This window comes from Vipera ursinii (genome assembly GCF_947247035.1).
Source record: "Vipera ursinii genome assembly, chromosome: 1".
Classification (NCBI taxonomy): Eukaryota; Metazoa; Chordata; class Lepidosauria; order Squamata; family Viperidae; genus Vipera; species Vipera ursinii.
The window spans coordinates 297,820,976-297,842,167 of NC_139512.1; the positions used below are offsets into that span (position 1 = coordinate 297,820,976).

A 21,192-nucleotide genomic window follows, 5' to 3' on the forward strand; every position below is an offset into this window, starting at 1 on the left:
TTCAATGTTCAAAATGCACACACAATGCACGGAGAGAAAACTCTACTCTGCTTTGTCTGTCAGTTTGTCTTTCCTTGTCTGGATAAATTGTGATAGTCTTATGAGTTGCTGTAATTTGTTTCAAAGATAAATTATGTGGCAATTTATTTTGAAGGACAATTGGGTGACTAATCTCTCACTATTTCTGTTCTGCAGCTGCACAAAAATACCAATCAGGTTGGCTATTTTAACAGGGAAAGCATTTGAAAGAGCTAGCTGATAAAATATTTGTGAGCCTCCTGGCATGTGATAACACATTTTCCTACATTCAAAAGACTTTAGCCAGCTGTAACATTTGATTTGATTTATAAGCTTATCACAGAACAAGACAAATGATGACATTAACTCCAGATCTAACTGTTGTCCTCCCTTCTTGTTCTTTTATGTGCGTATAGGGACTGCTTGAATTCTAGGCACCACTCCATAGCTTTAAACATTTAATATTAATAAGGTGTAATTGACACGGAATTCTAGCATATAGGCTCAAAGAGAGTTGCTTCTAAAAAACTAACCTTGTTTGAAATAATGTTCCATCAGAAACTTAAATAAATCAAAGCCCTAGCCTAATTGTGTAGTTTTACAGCATAATTTCTGGAATATTGCTCCCCTTTGAATAAGATTTAAATGCTTTTCGATTTCTGTGGTTCTAAACAATATTACAAGAAAAATAAGATCCCCAAGAAGAAGTAAGAGCTTAGCAATTGGACATTAACTTAAAGTTGTTTATAGATCACCAGCACCAGTATATTCATAAAGTTACACTAACCCTCTGATAATTTGACTTAAGTCCAGAATTACATGGCAGATCTTTTAATTTGCTATGGCCCAGTACTGCTTCCTAAATCATTTGACCCCATGCTGAGAGAATAGATGGAATTCAGCTTTCATTATCCAGAAAACACTATCCTATGTAAACCGTATCTGCCTGGGAGGCTTTAAACTATCTTTTATTTTGGTTTATAATACAAAAGTACATAATTAAAAACTATTTCAGACTACAATGCCATGTCCTTGGAATATTTTTTTTTAGATTTCCATTGCAAAATCAGAAACTTTATTGTAGAGTTTTTTTATTGCAGAGTGCTCATTGAGTTTGGTTCTTTGCTTGCAGACATTTCATAACCCAACTAGGTAACCACATCAGCAACAAACTTGCACTAATTTGATAATAAAACATACGAAGTAAATAAGCAGAGAGCAGCAGGAACTGCACTGTTAAGGCTGAGCTATTTCTACTGTCTTTTATTGAAATTTTAAGGTGGGAAGCTGGGGGATTCTTATAGGTGTGGAATTTTTTTGTTGTTGAAAACATCCAACACTTTGTTAGTAGAGTAAGAGAAAATTTGAATCTCAAGCTGTCTTAATTTGTGTTAAGGAATTTGTTGTGCAGAGATCTCCTTGTGCTACCAAAGAGTTGCACAGACAAGGAAGGGTACTGAGAGCAGTAAAAGTCACACAGTAAACACAAGAGTACACTGAGTTGTAAAAGCAAAAAGTAGTTTACTTTAATGTGGTGTAAAAACAAAAATGCACAGTCAAAAAATCAACAGTCCAAGTAGTAATCCAAAATACAAAGTCTTCTTACCGGTCCAGAGATCAATACACAGTTCAGGTAACAGAGCAAAAACAGTAACAGTAGAGAGCAGTGAATTCAGAGAGAGAAAGAAGCTACATTACTAGCTCCCTCTTATGGCCATGAGAACACTTACACACCCATTGGCCAATTAACATCTTAAAGACATAACATCATGGTTAATATATTTTCAACCCAACATTGTAGGCTAACACCATATGCCTAACAATTTGTTTTTCCCCAAGTTCCTAGTTTAGGAGGTTTGGATCAGCCACAATAGAAAGACTAGACTGAGCAATATTGTCATTGGCTAGCAAAAGTAGCTGCTGCCTTATTTCTGTCCGAGATCACTGAATATCAAGTGGAATCTCCAGTTAGACTGGAGATGTTAAGAGGGGCCCAGGTTTGAAGTCATTGCACTGCAGGAAACAGCACAGGCCTTACCACCCCAGAATCCTTGAAGCCTTATCTTGCAATTTCCAAGGGAATCCAGTCAGTTTCGTGAGATTCTTGTAATATAGTTGACTGGCAATGAAACTCTTGTTGAAAGTCTTCACAGGTGGTTCTGGTTGCTTTGGCTTGACACAAAGTCAAGTTGTACAATGAATTGAAAATGCCCTGCCAGTATTCTAGAATTTCCTTGTAAAAAAACAATTATGAACAAGAAGGAGGGAATTTGTTTTCCAGTTATGGCTGAACTGTCCAATAGGGAAGGATAGGCATAACTACAATAGGAACTTATAGAAAATTCAGAGAAGGTTGAACTTTTAAAAGGGAGAGAGTCTATGAAAAATAGAAACATGTTTTTTTTATTGAAAAGTTTTAAAATACAGTTTTCCTTTAAAAAGCCCCCCTTCCCCCTCCCTCCTCCCCCCTACCTCCCCCCCTCCCTCCTCCCCCCCTCCCTCCCTCCCTCCCCCCCTCCCCCCCTCCCCCCCGACTTCCCAGAGCTAAATACAAGGTATATATATATAAAAAAGCAATCATAAACAACCATATACTAACAACTATAAATTCTAAAATCCATCACTCTCTAGCTTATATAGGATAAAACAAACCTTAGCAATATTAAATATATATAAAAAACTAAAATAGAAAAAGAAAAAAAAACGAAAGAAGACTTATTCGAATGCTACATAAAACTTCTTAACCCTATACTTGTTCTGGATAAACTCAATCCATTTTCTCCATTCCATAATATAACGTTCTTGCGAATGATCTTTCAAATAGGCCGAAATCTTCGCCATCTCTGCCAGGTCGGAAACCTTTAAAGTCCACTCTTCTATGGTCGGCAGTTCCTCTTTCTTCCAATATTGACCTATCAAAAGTCTTGCTGCCGTAACTAAGTTCAACATCAACTTGGAGTCCACAACTGTAGCGTCGACAATTATTCCCAACAAAAAAAATTGCGGACAAAACTTTATCCTCCATTTAAAAATCTTCTGCATATTCCACCAGACTTTTATCCAAAAAACCTTAACCTTCTTACATGTCCACCATATGTGAAAATATGTTGCATCTTCATCACCACACCTCCAACATTTAGGCTGGTAATTCGGATACATACTTGCAAGCTTTTTAGGATCTAAATGCCATCTATAAAACATTTTGTAAAAGTTCTCTCTTAGATTTTGAGCTTGAGTAAATTTTACATTCCTCACCCAAATCTTTTCCCACGTGTCCATTGTAATAACTTCCTGAATGTTTTGGGCCCATTTTATCATACAATCCTTAACAAGCTCTGTTTCTGAATCAATCTCTATCAGTGCAAGATATATCCGTTTGATATGTGCTGGTCCCTGATTTCTAATTTGCTTTATCAAATTTTCATCAGTCATTGCAAATCCATTTTTCTGGTCTTCTTTCCACCTGGCCCGTAACTGAATATATTGAAACCAAGTTTGAACAACCTTCTCTTCTCGCAAGAGGCTATATGATTTCAAACACCAAACATTCCTTTCCAAGCTTAAAATTTCCTTGTACGTAGTCACATCATGTTTGAAACCAGCATGTATATTTTCTATTGCGTGTTTTGGAATTGCCCACAATGGTATCTTGCTGCTTAACTTATGTCTATACTTCTTCCAAACTCTCAGCAATGCCTGCCTTAAAATATGCATCCTAAACACAGTATCTACCTTCTTATCATACAACAAATATGCATGCCAGCCAAACAACAAATCATGGCCCTCAAGATTTAATAACCTCGGTTGCGTCAAATTAATCCAATCGCTTATTCCTACTAATGCAGCAGCTTCATAATATAGTTTAAAATTAGGCAATTTAAGGCCACCTCTCTCACGAGTATCCTGCATAATCTTAAGTTTAACTCGTGGCTTTTTCCCTGCCCACACAAATTTATTGATACCACGCTGCCATTCCTCCAAGTTAGAATCTTTCTTAAGAATCGGTATCATTTGAAATAAAAATAAAAATTTGGGCAGGACATTCATTTTCACTGCTGCAATCCGTCCCAACAAAGACAATTGCAGTTTTTCCCAACTCTCCAATTCTTTTTGAATTTTCCCCCATAGTTTTTCATAATTATTTTTATATAGCTTTGTATTAGAGGGCGACAAAATCACCCCCAAATATTTAACCCTTTTAACAATCTCAAATCCAGTTAATCCTTCTAAGAGAGCCTTCTGTGAAACTGTCATATTTCTAGCCAAAATTTTAGTTTTCTGTGTATTTACTTTAAATCCAGAAACCTTCCCATATTGTGTTATTATCTCCATCAGGTCCACAACAGAGTTCTCTGGCTGGGTCACTGTAACAACCAGATCATCTGCAAATGCTCTCAATCTATAGTCCTGATCTCCAACTTGTATCCCCTTAATTTTTCCCGAATTCCGAATCTTAACCAATAATATCTCTAATGTTAATACAAATAACAAGGGCGATAACGGACACCCTTGCCTTGTGCCCTTCTCAATATTACATGCTGCTGTCAGGCTATTGTTAACTATGATTCGGGCAGTTTGTTTTTGATATAATGCCCTAATCAGTTGTAAAAAATTTTCCCCAAAATCCATTTTGTCTAAAACTTTCAACAAAAATTGCCAATTCAATTGATCAAAGGCCTTTTCAGCATCTAAAAAGATTAGCGCTGCAGAGATCTGGTTGTGCCTTTCCAAAAACTCTAACACATCAACTATATGTCTCACATTATTTTTCATTTGCCTACCACTAATAAACCCCGTTTGATCCCCATGAATCACCTGTTGCAGAACCCTCATCAGTCTATTAGCCAAAACCTTAGCAAATATCTTATAATCTGTATTTAAAAGCGATATCGGTCTGTAATTTTTAACTTGAGTAGCATCCTGGTCTTCCTTCGGAATCAAAGAGATAAAAGCTGTTCTCCAAGACGGTGGCACCTTTCCCCCCCTCTGGATTGTCTGGAACAGTTCCTTTAACGGTTTTATCATCTCTAATTGTAAATTTTTATAATAGGCCGCAGTCAAGCCATCCGTGCCTGATGCTTTATCCACCTTCAGTTCCTTAATTGCTGTAAAAATTTCTTCTTCTGTAATCAGTTGATTAATCCCCTCTTTTTGTACTTGCGTAAGAACCGGGATGCTAGCATTCTCCAAGTATATATCAATATCTTTTGCATTAATTTCCTCTTTAGTATATAATTTCGAATAAAAATCCACAAAAGCATCCTTAATAAGATTCTGTTGAAACACAACCCTTCCTTTATACTCAATCTTATCTATATTAGAGGCCCTTTGTTTTTTCCTCAGTCTATAAGCTAACCATCTGCCTGGTTTATTAGCGTTGCAAAAAGTATTATGCCTAGCAAACCGCAGATTGGTCGCCACTTGATCAGCCATTAATTTATCAAATTGTCCTCTTAGCAGTCTAATAGCCTCCTTGATCTTCACATCCTCTGGGTTCAAAATCAAAGCCTTTTCTTTTTCCTTTATTTCATTCTCCAGTTCTTTCCTTCTAGTTTCCACTGCACGTCTATATCTATTCATATATATCAACACCCCTCTCATATAGGCCTTGCTAGCATCCCAAACCATATCCATAGAGGTACCCTTATTCATATTAATCTCAAAAAAATCCTTCATCCGCTGTTTGCATTCTTCCACATTTCTCTGATTTCTAAACAAATTCTCATTTACGCGCCACGAGCGCCTATCTCTTTTCTCCTTATCAATCTCCAACCAAACTGGACTGTGGTCAGAGATAGTTCTTGCACAAATCTTCACCTTTTTAGTTCTCAAAAAAAATCATTAGTCAACAAAATAAAATCAATCCTCGAAAAAGATTGGTGTCTGTCAGAATAAAAAGTATAATCCTTCTCCTGCAAGTGTCTCTCACGCCAAATATCTCGCAATTCCAGGTCGTCCTTCATTTCAAAAAAAGATTTAGGCAATCTAGCATGACTTGGAATGCGCTTAAAAGCTCCAGCCTTATCCAACTGTACATCCAAAACACCATTCCAGTCCCCCATAAAAATAAAAGATTTATAATCCAACTGGGTAAGCTTTGTGTGAAGTAAGCTAAAAAAGTCAGCTTGTTGTTGGTTAGGTGCATATAATCCAACTAAAAGCGTCTTTTTACCTTCTAACAACAGCTCAATCATAACATATCTTCCATGCTTATCTGCTTCAATTAAGTCTGCTGTTAAGGCACTTTTAACATAAACAACCACTCCATTTTTCTTATTCTCTGCAGAAGCAACAAATTGCGTACCCAGCCTCGAGTTCAGTAAGTGCTTTTGATCCAAAACTCTAATATGCGTTTCTTGCAGACATATAACATCTATCTTAAATTGTTTTAAATATTGAAAAACTTTCTTCCTCTTCTGTGGTGAATTTAGTCCATTAACATTCCAGGTTAAAAATTTAGTTGCCATGCATATCCTCCAAAAGCTCTTGGACCACAGCTTTGATAGGACTAACTTCTTTAGGCCGTGCTCCTCCCACTGCTTGGCTATGAGTACGTTGTGAAGAATCTGAAGACTTTTGCTGATCTTGTTCTTTTATTTTCTTTGCTCGTTTTAAAGCAGCACGCGTTACTCTTTGCTCTCTAGGATCATCCAAAGAAATTGTAGCTTGATCTCCTCCAGCACCATTTTCCTCTGTTTCATCCTCTTGATGTTCTCCTTCTCCAGATCCCTTTACAGCTTCCAGAAGTGTTAATGGGGTTGCTTTTAATACATTATTGTAGAAATCACGCGCTTGCTTCACAGTAATCAGCCGATACCTTTTACCTTCATGCATCACCATCAGCCCATCTGGAATCTCCCATCTGAACCTTATATCTCTTTGCTTAAGCTCATGCACGAGAAATGTATAGTCCTTCCTTCCCCTTAAAATCCTTGGAGGGATTTCTTTTAAAACCAAGACTTCTTGTTCAGCAATCACAACTTTAGCATCATAGGCAGCTTGTATAACTTGATCTCTAATTTCTCTTTTTGCAAAATAAACCACCACATCTCTAGGCAACTTTCTCTGTCTGGCAATCCATGAATTCACCCGAAACACTTTATCCATAGCTGCTCTTATTTCAGATGCTGGCTGGTTCAATACCACTTCGAGAGCCTCAGAGATCAGCTGCTTTAAATCTTCTTTAATATTCTCTTTTAAACCTCTGATTCTGACAGCAAACTGCATCTGGTAATATTGGGCAAGGCTTAACTCCCTTTCCATTTTGTCTCTTGCATTTTCATTCTCCCGTGCTTTTACTTCTAATATAGCATTCCTTTGAGCCAGATCATCCATTTTTTCATCTAAATCTTCCACACATTCCGCCACTTTATGCACTGAGGACAAAATGTCTACCTTCATCACGCTGAACTTCTGTTCCATCCTCTCTTCCATTCTCTCCTCCAATTTCTCCAATTTCTCCTCCATCTGTGCAAATTTATCAGCAATTGATTGATTAATTGATTCCAAAAGTACCTGGGCATGTTTATCCAAAGCATCTCGCAAATCCTTCGATGTCAGTGCTTCAGGAAGGTGCAACGCCTGTAGTGATGATTGTTGCACCGGCGAGGATCCACCACTCCGAAGAGTTTTAGGGGGAGGTTTCGCCGCCATCTTTTAGTCCTCAATTATAACGCACTTTCACTTAAAGTTTAAAAAGTCCAACAAGCTCGAGAGTATAGTATAATCCTCTTCACCTTTCCCTCTTGTACCGCTCTGCCTGCTCCTTTAAACCATAGTCCTTTCTTCAGGCAGGGATGGTTCGCAGACGCCTGGCTCTGCTCCAAGAAGTTCGGAGCAGAGACGCCGGCCAGCTGGGAGCAACATGTTTTTATGTATGGAATTTAGGGAATTATTCAGTATTCTTGATTTGGACATGATAAACATTAAGGCAAGTTGTAAGTATCTATAATACAGCAGTTATACACAATAGTAAGTATTTTTGTTAATATCCCTTTGGATACAAAGTCTGGTTATTTGTTTTAAAACGGTTTTCAAAAAGCATTTCAGTAAAAAAAAACTATATTGGTGTTAAAGAGCCTTGGTGGAGCAGTGGGCTAATGCCTCCTTAAGTAACACCAGCTGCCTGCAATTAGTGCAGGTTCGCATCCCACCAGGCTCAAGGTTGACTCAGCCTTCCATCCTTCCGAGGTAGGTAAAATGAGGACCCAGATTGTTGGGGGCAATAAGCTGACTTTGTAATAATGCCGCTGGGGGGGGCGAAAACCCTAATAAGCAGACCTCCGATCGTTCCGCCGGGGCCTGAAGACCTGGCTCTTTGAGCTCTCGGGCCCAGGCTGAGGAGAAATTTATTTTAATTGGGTTTTTTTAATTGCACAGGGTTAGTTTAATCTTTTTTAAATTGGTTTTTTAACTTTTGTATGGCTGATTTTTAACTTCCCTGAGTCCTCAGGGAAAGGGCGGTATATAAATGCAATAAAATAAATAAATAAATAAATATACATAGAATGAAGGCTATTGCTAAGCACATTGGTTTGTGCTTAAATTGTAAGCCGCCCTGAGTCTTTGGAGAAGGGCGGTATATAAATGGGATTAAAATAATAAAATGAAATAAATAAATGAAATATGCAGCAAAAAGAATAAGCAAAAAGAATGTTAAAACCATGTTATTTCAATAAACCATTTTTTGTGTTTTTCAAAAAGGCTAATAAGAACAACTATTAGCCCTAATCTCTTAAATAAGACTCTTAAATAAAGGCAGCCTGAAATAAAATTGGCTTGGAACATTTGAAAGGCATCAGATTAAAGAAGATTGCCTTGAGGATAATCTGAAGTTTGCTTATATTAGATAAACGCTATCAGGCAAATCAGTCCTGTTTTTTGTAGGAATCCTGAATATTGGAATATGTAGAGTAAAATAATGGGATATTCCTATGAGTATCTACATAATGTGGAGTTTTAAAGATTTTTTTAATCCTGCCTTTATTATTATTTTTGTATACATAAATAACTCAAGGCAGAAAATCTACTTACCACTCTTCCTGCCCCTATTTTCTCCACAACAGCAACAACTCTGTGAGGTGAGTTGAGCTGAGAAAAAGTGACTACCTTAAATTACCCAGCCAGTTTTCAGACCTAAGGTGGGAACAGAACTCACGTTCTCCTGTTTTCTAGCTTGTTGCTTTATCCACTAGACAAAACTGAGTATTAGCAGACTAGTTTGATTTAAAACTCAAGAATGGGTGGCATGTCCTGTGGCATTTCTTCTTTTTAGACATTAAATATTACAACTTTATAATAAACATAAGATGATTTCCTTATTTAATAATACTGCAGCAAAATTTATGAAATATAGTTAGTTGAATATAATGCTATATCAGCAGCACAGAAAACACTAGGCTGCAAAGTAATTTGATTGTTTCTTACATGCCAGTCAAATACTATTTTGATTGTTTCTTGCATGCCCATCAAATACTATTTTTTTATCTGGTGATAGAGAAATTGTTTCCACTACAAATGGTCTGATTCTGGGAATAGATTGGTTTTAAATTTATACAGAGTTAAACCTCTAGTGTGCTGAGAAACTTTGCTCGCCAAGATTGTCACAAAGATTTGAAGTCCACAAACTCAATTCCACTTTTCGGGTTTCAATTTGCCTTGGACTCCCAAAACACATAAGAAATAATTTACACTCTAGTCAGGGATGTATTAATATTGTGGGCAACCCCTAGCTAAGATTTTAACTGTTTGCAGTTGATTTGATTGCATTTGGCTTTTCTATCACCTGCATTTTCATTGTATCCTTGTTGCTCAGGGCAAGTTTATCGTTTCTGTACACTGGAAGGGACGTGGCTGATGGAGGAGAATTCCACCAATCCGTGGAGGAACATTTCTGCATGTATGGCTCCTGATGAAGTAAGCAAACAATATTTGTTTGAAGAATCTATTGCCAAAATGCTACATTCTTTGCTCTCGGTGCTGTGGTAGTGTCTTAAAATAAAGTTTTCTGTTAACTGTAACAGCGTGGAATCTTCCATTAGTTCTTATATAATGATTTGGATTGTTTCACAATTTTAGTGGGATTGAAAACAGGGAGATGTGACATAATATTCTTGATTGTTGTGTCCTTCAGGCTTGTGATACTGATAATTGCAGTGAAACTGAAGTTAGAACTTGAAAAACCTTTAAGGAAACCACTTGAGTAGGTGATATAGAGAGAGCAAGATAATACATTGACAAAATGATATAATTTCTTCTGGTTTCATCTTCCAGGAAGATAATGAAAACGAGAAAGGGAAATTGAATTCCACCTGGTGAAATTTCTTTGTCTTACTGCATTTCATTTATTTATTTAATTGTAGCCTACCTTTATTGCTTTTACAAATAACTCAAGGCTTTGATATTTTATTTTATAGTATGTCATTTGTTTTAATTCTGTGCCATCCCGAATCTCATGTTGAATGGGAAAGTATATCATTTGTTTGAAAAAAATAAATCAATACTTGGGAAGTAATTGGAATGTAGTGAGACATGTTCTGTTTCGTGCCTTTTTGATTATTTGCCCTTAACCATGCTAAAGTAACTAAGAAATTCCTTTAGTTGAGATGAAATAACAAAGGTTGCTCACTTCCTAGCATGAATTTGGTATATGCTCTTATGAAGACATACCTAGATCAAGTCAAAAGTCATTTTGTTCCCAAGTGTTATCAACTAGAAGCTTCTGTGTAGGTTGCATGCTTGACAGGAGCACAATAACAATATCTTTTCAGTTATGTTAGGTCTCTAGCAAATAAAGAGCAACTTTTAAATGTAAGTGTTTATTTGCTGTGGTATAAGTATTAGAAAAATGCAGATGAATAACGTATGGGAGCTATTTTGCAAATTTAAATTAATATTGATTGAAATGCAGGAAATTCCTATCTGTTCTTTTGGATGTCTATGGCAGGGGTGTCAAACTGCTGGCCTGCAGGCCGGACGCGTCACGCCGAAACCGCACCCACCCTATTGCCGGCAATGGGGAAAAAGCTCCGATATGTCACGTGACGTCACGTGACGTTGCGAATTTGACATGCCTGATCGCTATTGCTGTAAACTACATTCAGAAAAACTGAATTGTTTAATACAAGTGCAAGAGCCTTTCTCCCCCTCTATTAGATGTTTATGAGAGTATTTCACCTTTGTTTAGAAAGCTGCCCAAAAGACGCATATAGATAGTAAGTAAGTAAGTAAATGAATAGAATAGAATAGAATAGAATAGAATAGAATAGAATAGAATAGAATAGAATAGAATAGAATAGAATAGAATAGAATTAAGATTATGCCCTATCCAAGAGAATGAAATTTAATGTGGAGAAAAGCAAGGTTTCACACTTAGGCAGGAAAAAAACAAAGGTATAAGTATAGATTAGGTGAAACCTGCCTCAAAAATAATAACTGTGAGAAAGATCTTGGAATGCTAGTGGACAATCACTTAAATATGAACCAGCAGTGTGCAGCAGCATCCAAAAAAGCTAATACAATCCTGGATTGTATAAACAGAGGAACATAATCAAGAACACGTGAAATATTAGTACCATTTTACAAAACTCTAGTAAGACCACACCTGGAATACTGCAACCAATTTTGGCTACCATACTACAAAAAGGATGTTGAGACTTTGGAAAAAGTGCAGAAAAGAGCAACTAGGATGATTAAAGGCCTGGAGACTAAAACATGAAGAATGGTGGCAGGAATAGGGTATGGCTAGTCTAGAGTAAAGAAGGACTAGGGATGACATGATAGCAGTACTCCAATATTTGAGGGGCTTCCACAAAGAAGAGGGAGTCAACTTACTTTCCAAAGCACCAGAAGGCAAGATCAGAAAGAATGAATGGAAACTAATCAAGGAGAGATGCAACCTGGAATTAAGGAGAAACTTCCTAACAGTGAGAACAATTAACCAATGGAACAGCTCGTGGGTGCTTCATCACTAGAGGTTTTTAAGAAGAGACTGGACAGCCACTTGTCTCAAATTGTATAGAATCTTCTGATTGAGCAGGGTGTTGGACTAGAAGACCTCCAAGGTCCCTTTCAAATCTATTCTGATTGATTGATTGAATATTGTGCACTGGTATGTTGGGGTCAGGGTTTTTTTCTGTGTTTCCATGTAAAATTATTGGCTTTGCATTTCTGTCTGCTCCTTTGAAACAATCTAGGATGCAACAAAACAAGAAAAGTCTGGTAATTTTATTTCAGCTATTTCTGCGTTACCCTTTTCAGGACTCATCAGGAAGATGGTTGTTATTCCTTTCTGTCATCTACACCACTGGATATGCTCTGTCTTTCTCAGCCCTTGTTATAGCAACAGGCATCCTCCTTTGGTTCAGGTAAGCCATGTGGCTAAAAAGAATGAATTCTAGTGTATGAAAATATCTGGTATTTGATGCTTAATTTCAAAAGTTAAATGTAATGATGAAAAATTAGAAGTGGCATAAAAATTAAACTTCATTTGTTAGTTGGGAAATTTTCAAAGTATGGGCTTAAGAAGCAAAATATAGTTTGTCTTGAGTGGATTTGTGGGACAGGAAAAGCTGCACTAGAAAACTGGTATGAATATTGCTTTTAATAAATTGGCAGTGGGTTAGGCCGCTGAGCTTGTCGATCAGAAGGTTGGCAGTTTGGCGGTTCGAATCCCGAGTGCCACATAACAGAGTGAGCACCTGTTACTCGTCCCAGCTTCTGCCAACCTAGCAGTTCGAAAGCACGTAAAAATGCAAGTAGAGAAATAGGGACCACTACGGTGGGAAGGTAACAGCGTTCCGTGCCCCTTTGGCGTCTAGTCATGCCGGCCACATGACCACGGAGACGTCCTCGGACAAGCACTGGCTCTTCGGCTTTGAAACGGAGATGAGCACCGGCCCCTAGAGTCAGAAACGACTAGCACGCACCTGCGGGGGAACCTTTACCTTTACCTATAAGTTAGTAGCCCCTTCATGGATTACTGCCTTGTCGTGGCGAAGGGGCTTGCGTAATTCAATGAAGCTATGAGCTGTGCCGTGCAGGGCCACCCAAGACGGAAAGGTCATAGCAGAGAGTTCTGACAAAACGTGATCCACTGGAGAAGGAAATGGCAACCCACTCCAGTATCTTTGCCATGAAAACCCTATGGACAGTACCAAAAGGCAAAACGATATGACGCTGGAAGATGAGCCCCTCAGGTCGGAAGGCGTCCAATATGCTACTGGGGAAGAGCAGAGGGCTAGTACTAGTAGCGCCAGAAAGAATGAAGTGACTGGGCCAAAGCCGAAAGGACGCTCAGCTGTGGATGTGTCTGGTGGTGAAAGGAAAGTCCGATGCTGTAAAGATTTTTTCTCCATAGGAACCTGGAATGTAAGATCCATGAATCAAGGAAAGCTGGACGTGGTCAAACAAGAGATGACAAGACTGAACATCGACATCTTAGGTATCAGCGAACTAAAATGGACAGGAATGGGTGAATTTAATTCAGATGACCATCAGGTATACTACTGCGGGCAAGAATCCCTCAGAAGAAATGGAGTAGCCTTCATAGTCAATAAAAGAGTAGGAAAAGCAATACTGAGATACAATCCTCAAAATGACAGAATGATCTCAGTTCGAATCCAAGGCAAACCATTCAATATCACAGTAGTCCAAGTCTATGCCCCAACCACCAGTGCTGAAGAGGATGAAATTGATCGATTCTATGAAGCCCTACAGCACCTTATAGAACTAACACCAAAAATGATGTCCTTATCATCATGGGGGATTGGAATGCTAAAGTAGTAAGCCAAAAGATAACTGGAATAACAGGCAAGTTTGGCCTTGGAGTACAAAATGAAGCAGGGCACAAGCTGATAGAATTTTGTCAAGAGAATACGATGGTCATAGCAAACACTCTTTTCCAACAACCCAAGAGACGGCTCTACACATGGACATCACCAGACAGTCAACACAGAAATCAGATTGACTATATGCTCTGCAGCCAAAGATGGAGAAGCTCTATACAGTCAGTAAAAACAAGACCAGGAGCTGACTGTGCCTCAGACCATGAGCTTCTCATTGCAAAGTTTAGGCTTAAACTGAAGAAAGTAGGGAAAAGCACTAGGCCACTCAGGTATGAATTAAATCATATCCCTGTTGAATATACAGTAGAGGTGACAAATAGATTTAAGGAATTAGATCTGATAGACAGAGTGCCTGAAGAACTATGGACAGAGGTTCGCAACATTGTACAAGAGGTAGCAACTAAAACCATCCCAAAGAAAAAGAAATGCAAGAAAGCAAAATGGCTGTCTGAGGAAGCTTTGCAAATAGCTGAGGAAAGGAGGGAAGCAAAAGGCAAGGGAGAAAAAGAAAGTATGCCCAATTGAATGCAGAATTCCAGAGAATAGCTAGAAGAGATAAGAATGCCTTCTTAAATGAACAGTGCAAAGAAATAGAAGAAAACAATAGAATAGGGAGGACCAGAGATCTTTTCAAGAAAATTGGAGAGATGAACGTTTCATGCAAAAATGGGCATGATAAAGGACCAAAATGGCAGGGACCTAACAGAGGCAGAAGAGATTAAGAAGAGATGGCAAAATTACAGAGGAACTGTACAAGAATGAGCTTAACGTCCCTGATAATCACAATGAGGTGGTCACTGACCTCGAGCCAGACATCCTAGAATGTGAAGTGAAGTTGGCCTTAGAAAAACTGAGCAACAACAAAGCTAGTGGAGGTGACAGTATTCCAGCTGAGCTATTCAAAATCTTAAAAGATGATGCAGTAAAAGTGCTACACTCAATTTGCCAGCAAATTTGGAAAACTCAACAGTGGCCACAAGATTGGAAAAGGTCAGTTCACATTCCAATTCCAAAGAAAGGCAGTGCCAAAGAATGTTCAAACTATCGCACCATTGCACTCATTTCACATGCTAGTAAAATTATGCTTAAAATCCTACAAGCTAGACTTCAGCAGTATGTGGATCGAGAACTACCAGAAGTGCAGGCAAGATTTCGAAGAGGCAGAGGAACTAGAGATCAAATTGCCAACATACGCTGGATCATGGAGAAAGCTAGAGAGTTCCAGAAAAACATCTACTTTTGCTTCATTGACTATGCTAAAGCCTTTGATTGTGTGGATCATAACAAACTGTGGCAAGTTCTTAAAGAGATGGGAGTACCAGCCCCGGACTTATGGAATCAGTTGCCGGTTGAGCTCCGGACGGCGCCTGACCTTCGCTCCTTCCGACGCGATCTGAAGACCTATTTATTTGAACAAGCCGGCCTGGCTTGATGGGGGATGTGTTGGGGGTTTTTTATTGTGGTTTTATATTATTATTTATTATTTTAGCTCGGGCTTTGTATTTAATTCTCTTTTTAATTTTTGTACTTTGTATTTTATATGTGTCCTGTTCACCGCCCTGAGTCCTTCGGGAGAAGGGCAGTATACAAATATAATAAACTATAAACTATAAACTATCATATTTGTCTCTTGAGAAACCTATATGCGGGCCAAGAAGCAACAGTGAGAACTGGACACGGAACCACTGATTGGTTCAAAATTGGGAAAGGAGTCCGGCAATTCTGTATACTGTCACCCTGCCTATTTAACTTATATGCAGAGCACATCATGAGAAAGGCAGGGCAAGATGAATCAAAAGTTGGAATTAAGATTGCCGGAAGAAATATCAACAACCTAAGATATGCAGATGATACGACTCTAATAGCAGAAAGTGAAGAAGAACTAAAGAGCCTCGTGTTACGTGTGAAGAAGGAGAGTGCAAAACTTGGGTTGAAACTTAGCATTAAGAAAACCAAGATCATGGCATCCGGCCCTCTCAATTCCTGGCAAATAGATGGGGAAGAAATGGAGGTAGTGACAGATTTTATTTTCCTGGTCTCCAAGATCACTGCAGATGGGGACTGTAGCCAAGAAATTAAAAGACGCTTGCTCCTGGGGAGGAAAGCCATGGCAAATCTAGACAGCACACTAAAAAGCAGAGACATCACCCTGTCAACAAAAGTGCGTATAGTCAAGGCTATGGTCTTCCCAGTTGCAATGTATGGCAGTGAAAGCTGGACCATAAGAAAGGCTGAGCGCCAAAGAATTGAGGCCTTTGAACTATGGTGCTGGAGAAGACTCCTGCGAGTCCCTTGGACTGCAAGGCGATCAAACCGGTCAGTCCTAGAGGAGATCAACCCTGATTGCTCTTTAGAAGGCCAGATCCTGAAGCTAAAACTCAAATACTTTGGCCACCTAATGAGAAGGAAGGACTCACTGGAGAAGAGCCTAATGCTGGGAAAGATTGAGGGCAAGAGAAGAAGGGGACGACAGAGAATGAGGTGGCTGGATGGAGTCACTGAAGCAGTAGGCGTGAGCTTAAATGGACTCCAGCAGATGGTAGAGGACAGGAAGGCCTGGAGGAACGTTGTCCATAGGGTCACGATGGGTCGGATACGACTTCGCAGCTAACAACAAATAAGTTAGTAGAAGGAGTTCTGAAGTAAAGTACTGCTGCTGCAATGATGAAAGGTTTAGTCACTGAATTAAGTTTTTCTTTTTGACATGTTGAAATTTATGTTCTCTTAACTTAATGCTCATAATGAATTTTCATTTTTTGCTTATTGGGATCCCAGAAGTCAAATCATGTTCCACTTATTCCTACTGTGTGCATGCAATTCTTTCTTAAGTGCTATATCAGTAATACTCCTCTCTTGCCTTTGAAACAATTGCTGGTAAATAGCATGATTTCTCTTGATGGGAATAGATGCTGCTGTCAAAATCTCCTGCAGAAATGTGCAGCGCAGTTAAACTAAGCGTGTTTTACACAATGGGTTTTTAAATCTTTACCTACGGGACTTAAAACTCAATTTTAAGGCTTTGTTTTTAAACCCTTTTCTTTGAATACTATAGAAAATGGTACCCCATTTATAGTTCACCATATTTTTTAGTATCTGTAGTTTGCTTTTCGTTTCAGAAATGAGAGCAGCCCACAAATTCATTTTTTAACTCAACAGGTAACTAGCTCATGTACACATTTCAATTTTGAACAGAGCTCCCTTAGTTCCTCATTTGACAGTCATTACAGCCTACACGTTTTCAAGTGAATTTAAGCATCGTAATTATATTTACAGGCATCTGCATTGCACCAGGAACTACATTCACTTGAACCTTTTTACTTCATTTATCCTACGTGCTGTGTCCATCTTCATTAAGGACTCCATGCTCACGTGGATGTACAAGACAGCCCCTCGTCAACAACAGTGGGAGAGTGTAATTTCCTACCAGGTATATGATAAGGCTAAAAATATTTTCCTAAACAGAAGTATGTGATTGCAATATATTTGCATTAAAGCGTACATTTACTTTTGGTGGAAAGCTTGTTAGATTTACATATGATTATAGATGAAAATACTTAAAATAGAAATCCCTTTCAGTTCCCTTATGGATAAGATTTCTTCTTCACTTCCATTTTCTTTTATTATTTTTTAAACTTTTCAGAAGTCCAAAAGCAACTGTTAGTGCTTAGAAGATCATCCTTAAAATGGTAAATCTTGATAACATGTCCAACACCTGTGCTTTTTAATTACTATCCTAACAAATATGATTAGAAATATTCCTTGAAAAAGACATCATTTTCTCATCAAAAAAAGATTGAAATAACCACATAATGCACTCTAGCCCAGGGTTGTCAAACTGTGAGCCGGATGTGTCTTGGTGAAACCGTGCCCACCCCATTGCCGGCAATGGAAAAAAGTCACGACACGTCACGCGATGTTGCAAGTTTGATACCCCTGGTCTAGCCCCATTCCAATTCTATATAAATCAACCCACTTTTGTCTGAGAGAGGAACCAGGATATAAGATGTAATTGGAAATGTAGTTGCTAACATTTTCAGAAGAAATGGTAGTTCTTATTTTTATTCAAAGTTTTATTTTTGAACAATGGCTTATATTCTGAGAAGAATAAACCCAGAGAAACAGACAGAAGGAGAACATACTGCCTTTCCGAAATCTCTTCAGAATATGATGAGGCATATTCAACGCTGCAGTGTTGAAAAAAGAGAATTTATGTACTTTGGCAGAGGCAAAGTTTTGCCTTCACAAAGCATCTCTGCTTCCTTTTCTGGCAGCTTCTGTTGCCACAACCCAGATTGTTCAACTGAGGTCTCGTATCTTGAGTGATTTTTTTATTTTTTATTTTTTGTGGAGGATGAGCATAAGGGAAGCTGCCTGTTGGGCAGAATAGAAATGTCCCTTTGGACATGGATGAAAACATTATAATGCTTCAAGGCAGCTAAGAAAATAGATTAAATAGGCATAGTAAAGGGGTGTATAGTGAAGGAATATCTGCTACTGAATTTGATTATTTTTTAGCCTGATGTTGACAGTCTCCAAAGGTTGCTGCTCTATTATCAAACCTGTGAGGGCATTGTGGCATTGTGGTTTCATGTGCACTCTACATTTTTCCTAGTCTGCAGCACCTAAAGTATTACTCAACTCTCTGCTCTCTCAGGAGTCACTTAGCTGCCGTCTGATTTTTGTGATGATGCAGTATTGTGTGACTGCAAACTATTACTGGCTACTGGTGGAAGGAATGTACCTGTACACTCTACTAGCCCTCTCAGTATTTTCTGAGCAGAGAATCTTTCGACTTTACCTTGGTATTGGCTGGGGTAAGTAGGCTTTCCTGTCTCTTTTTCAAATATGGTATTTCTTGGTTTAGTATTTTAGGAGACGTGGGATGAGGAAATACTGCTTTTTATTACAAAGAAATATTGATCTTTGGATCCACTTTGCTTTTACACCCGTGAAGAGCCTTTCAATAAGAACATGCTCAGAAATAATGCAGAGGCTTTTCTGAATTCTCTAGCACCATCAGTGAGGAGGAGGATCATTTGCTTTACTTTTAATACTAGCCTTACACGTAGTCCCCGACTTACAACAGTTCGTTTAGTGAGCTTTTGAAGTTACAACAGTACTGAAAAAAGTGACTTATAGCCAGTGCTTTTTTTGTAAAAGAAAAAGGTGCCGGAACTCACACATGTCATACAACCTGTCTTGCCTACCCTACAAGGTTCCATCCAAAAATGTTGCCGGAACTCCGTTCTGAGCATTCTATGAGAAAAAAAGCCCTGCTTATAGCCATTTTTCACACTTATGACCATTGCAGCATTCCCATTGTCAATGTGATTTACATCTAGATGCTTGGCAACTGGTTTGCAGTTATGATGGCTGCACTGTCCTGGGATCATGTGGTATAGATCTCTATTTCATGGCTCAGAGGCATTTTTTTGTTATGTTTACTACCATGTTGCGTTATATAATCAGGCAAATCTTTAAGATAATATATAACGCTTCTTAATGCTATCCTATCTTAATGCTGAGAAAGATTGAGGGCAATAGAAGAAGGGGACGAGAGAGAATGAGGTGGCTGGATGGAGTCCCTGAAGCAGTAGGCATGAGCTTAAATGGACTCCAGAAGATGGTAGAGGACAGGAAGGCCTGGAGGAACGTTGCCATAGGGTCGCGATGGGTCGGACACGATTTCGCAGCTAACAACAACAACATAATGCTTCACTGTAAATCTACATTATCTGGTAGCCTGTCATTTCATTAATCAAATCATTTTTAAACAGTGACATATTTCTGCACAGGTGCAGAATATACAAGACAAGCTTCCCAATATGTTTTGGACTGTAGAATCAATGTAGATTCTTAGTTTATACAGTCTAGCCTGTATTGTGTTAAATGCCAGTGGGGTACAGTTTCAAAATACATCTTGAATGGATTTGATGGGGCCTTTTCCACAGATTTACATTCCTATGTGAACATTCTAAATGAGTACACTGTAAAATTCATCTAAATGATCACCTGCATATTATTTATGTGACCTTTCCAAGTACACATGATGTATGGAAGGTGAATATATTATGTTCTGTCACAACCAATAATCAATGAAGTATTCATAAGAAAATAAATTGGGCTGTTGCATAGATCTAATAACAGCCTGTTGTTGTTGTTAGCTGCGAAGTCGTGTCCAACCCATCGCGACCCTATGGACAACATTCCTCCAGGCCTTCCTGTCCTCTACCATCTTCTGGAGTCCATTTCAGCTCACGCCTACTGCTTCAGTGACTCCATCCAGCCACCTCATTCTCTGTCGTCCCCTTCTTCTATTGCCCTCGATCTTTCCCAGCATTAGGCTCTTCTCCAGTGAGTCCTTCCTTCTCATTAGGTGGCCAAAGTGCTTGAGTTTTAGCTTCAGGATCTGGCCTTCTAAAGAGCAGTCAGGATTGATCTCCTCTAGGACTGACCGGTTTGATCGCCTTGCAGTCCAAGGGACTCGCAGGAGTCTTCTCCAGCACCACAGTTCAAAGGCCTCAATTCTTTGGCGCTCAGCCTTTCTTATGGTCCAACTTTCACTGCCATACATTGCAACTGGGAAGACCATAGCCTTGACTATACGCACTTTTGTTGACAGGGTGATGTCTCTGCTTTTTAGTGTGCTGTCTAGATTTGCCATGGCTTTCCTCCCAAGGAGCAAGCGTCTTTTAATTTCTTGGCTACAGTCCCCATCTGCAGTGATCTTGGAGCCCAGGAAAATAAAAACTGTCACTACCTCAATTTCTTCCCCATCTATTTGCCAGGAATTGAGAGGGCCAGATGCCATGATCTTGGTTTTCTTAATGTTAAGTTTCAACCCAAGTTTTGCACTCTCCTTCTTCACCTGCAACAAGAGGCTCTTTAGTTCTTCTTCACTTTCTGCCATTAGAGTGGTATCATCTGCGTATCTTAGGTTGTTGATATTTCTTCCGGCAATCTTAATTCCAACTTTTGATTCATCTAGCCCTGCCTTTCTCATGATGTGCTCTGCATATAAGTTAAATAGGCAGGGCGACAGTATACAGCCTTGGTGGACTCCTTTCCCAATTTTGAACCAATCAGTGGTTCCGTGTCCAGTTCTCACTGTTGCTTCTTGACCCGCATATAGGTTTCTCAAGAGACAAATAAGATGGTCTGGTACTCCCATCTCTTTAAGAACTTGCCACAGTTTGTTATGATCCACACAATCAAAGGCTTTAGCATAGTCAATGAAGCAGAAGTAGATGTTTTTCTGGAACTCCCTAGCTTTCTCCATGATCCAGCGTATGTTGGCAATTTGATCTCTAGTTCCTCTGCCTCTTCGAAA

The 21,192-nt window shown here is 38.9% G+C and overlaps 1 protein-coding gene across 1 annotated transcript in view; it reads left to right on the top strand.

The window, feature by feature from the left end:
• Positions 1–21,192, top strand: part of GLP1R (glucagon like peptide 1 receptor) — a gene marked incomplete at its 5' end in the record, with an annotated part of 114,460 nt that overhangs the window by 47,686 nt on the left and 45,582 nt on the right. The window contains 4 exons of the mRNA XM_083349632.1: positions 9,833–9,933; positions 12,277–12,383; positions 17,136–17,289; positions 18,517–18,676. Coding sequence (XP_083205758.1) covers positions 9,833–9,933; positions 12,277–12,383; positions 17,136–17,289; positions 18,517–18,676 — 522 coding nt within the window. The remainder of the gene's footprint in view (positions 1–9,832; positions 9,934–12,276; positions 12,384–17,135; positions 17,290–18,516; positions 18,677–21,192) is intronic.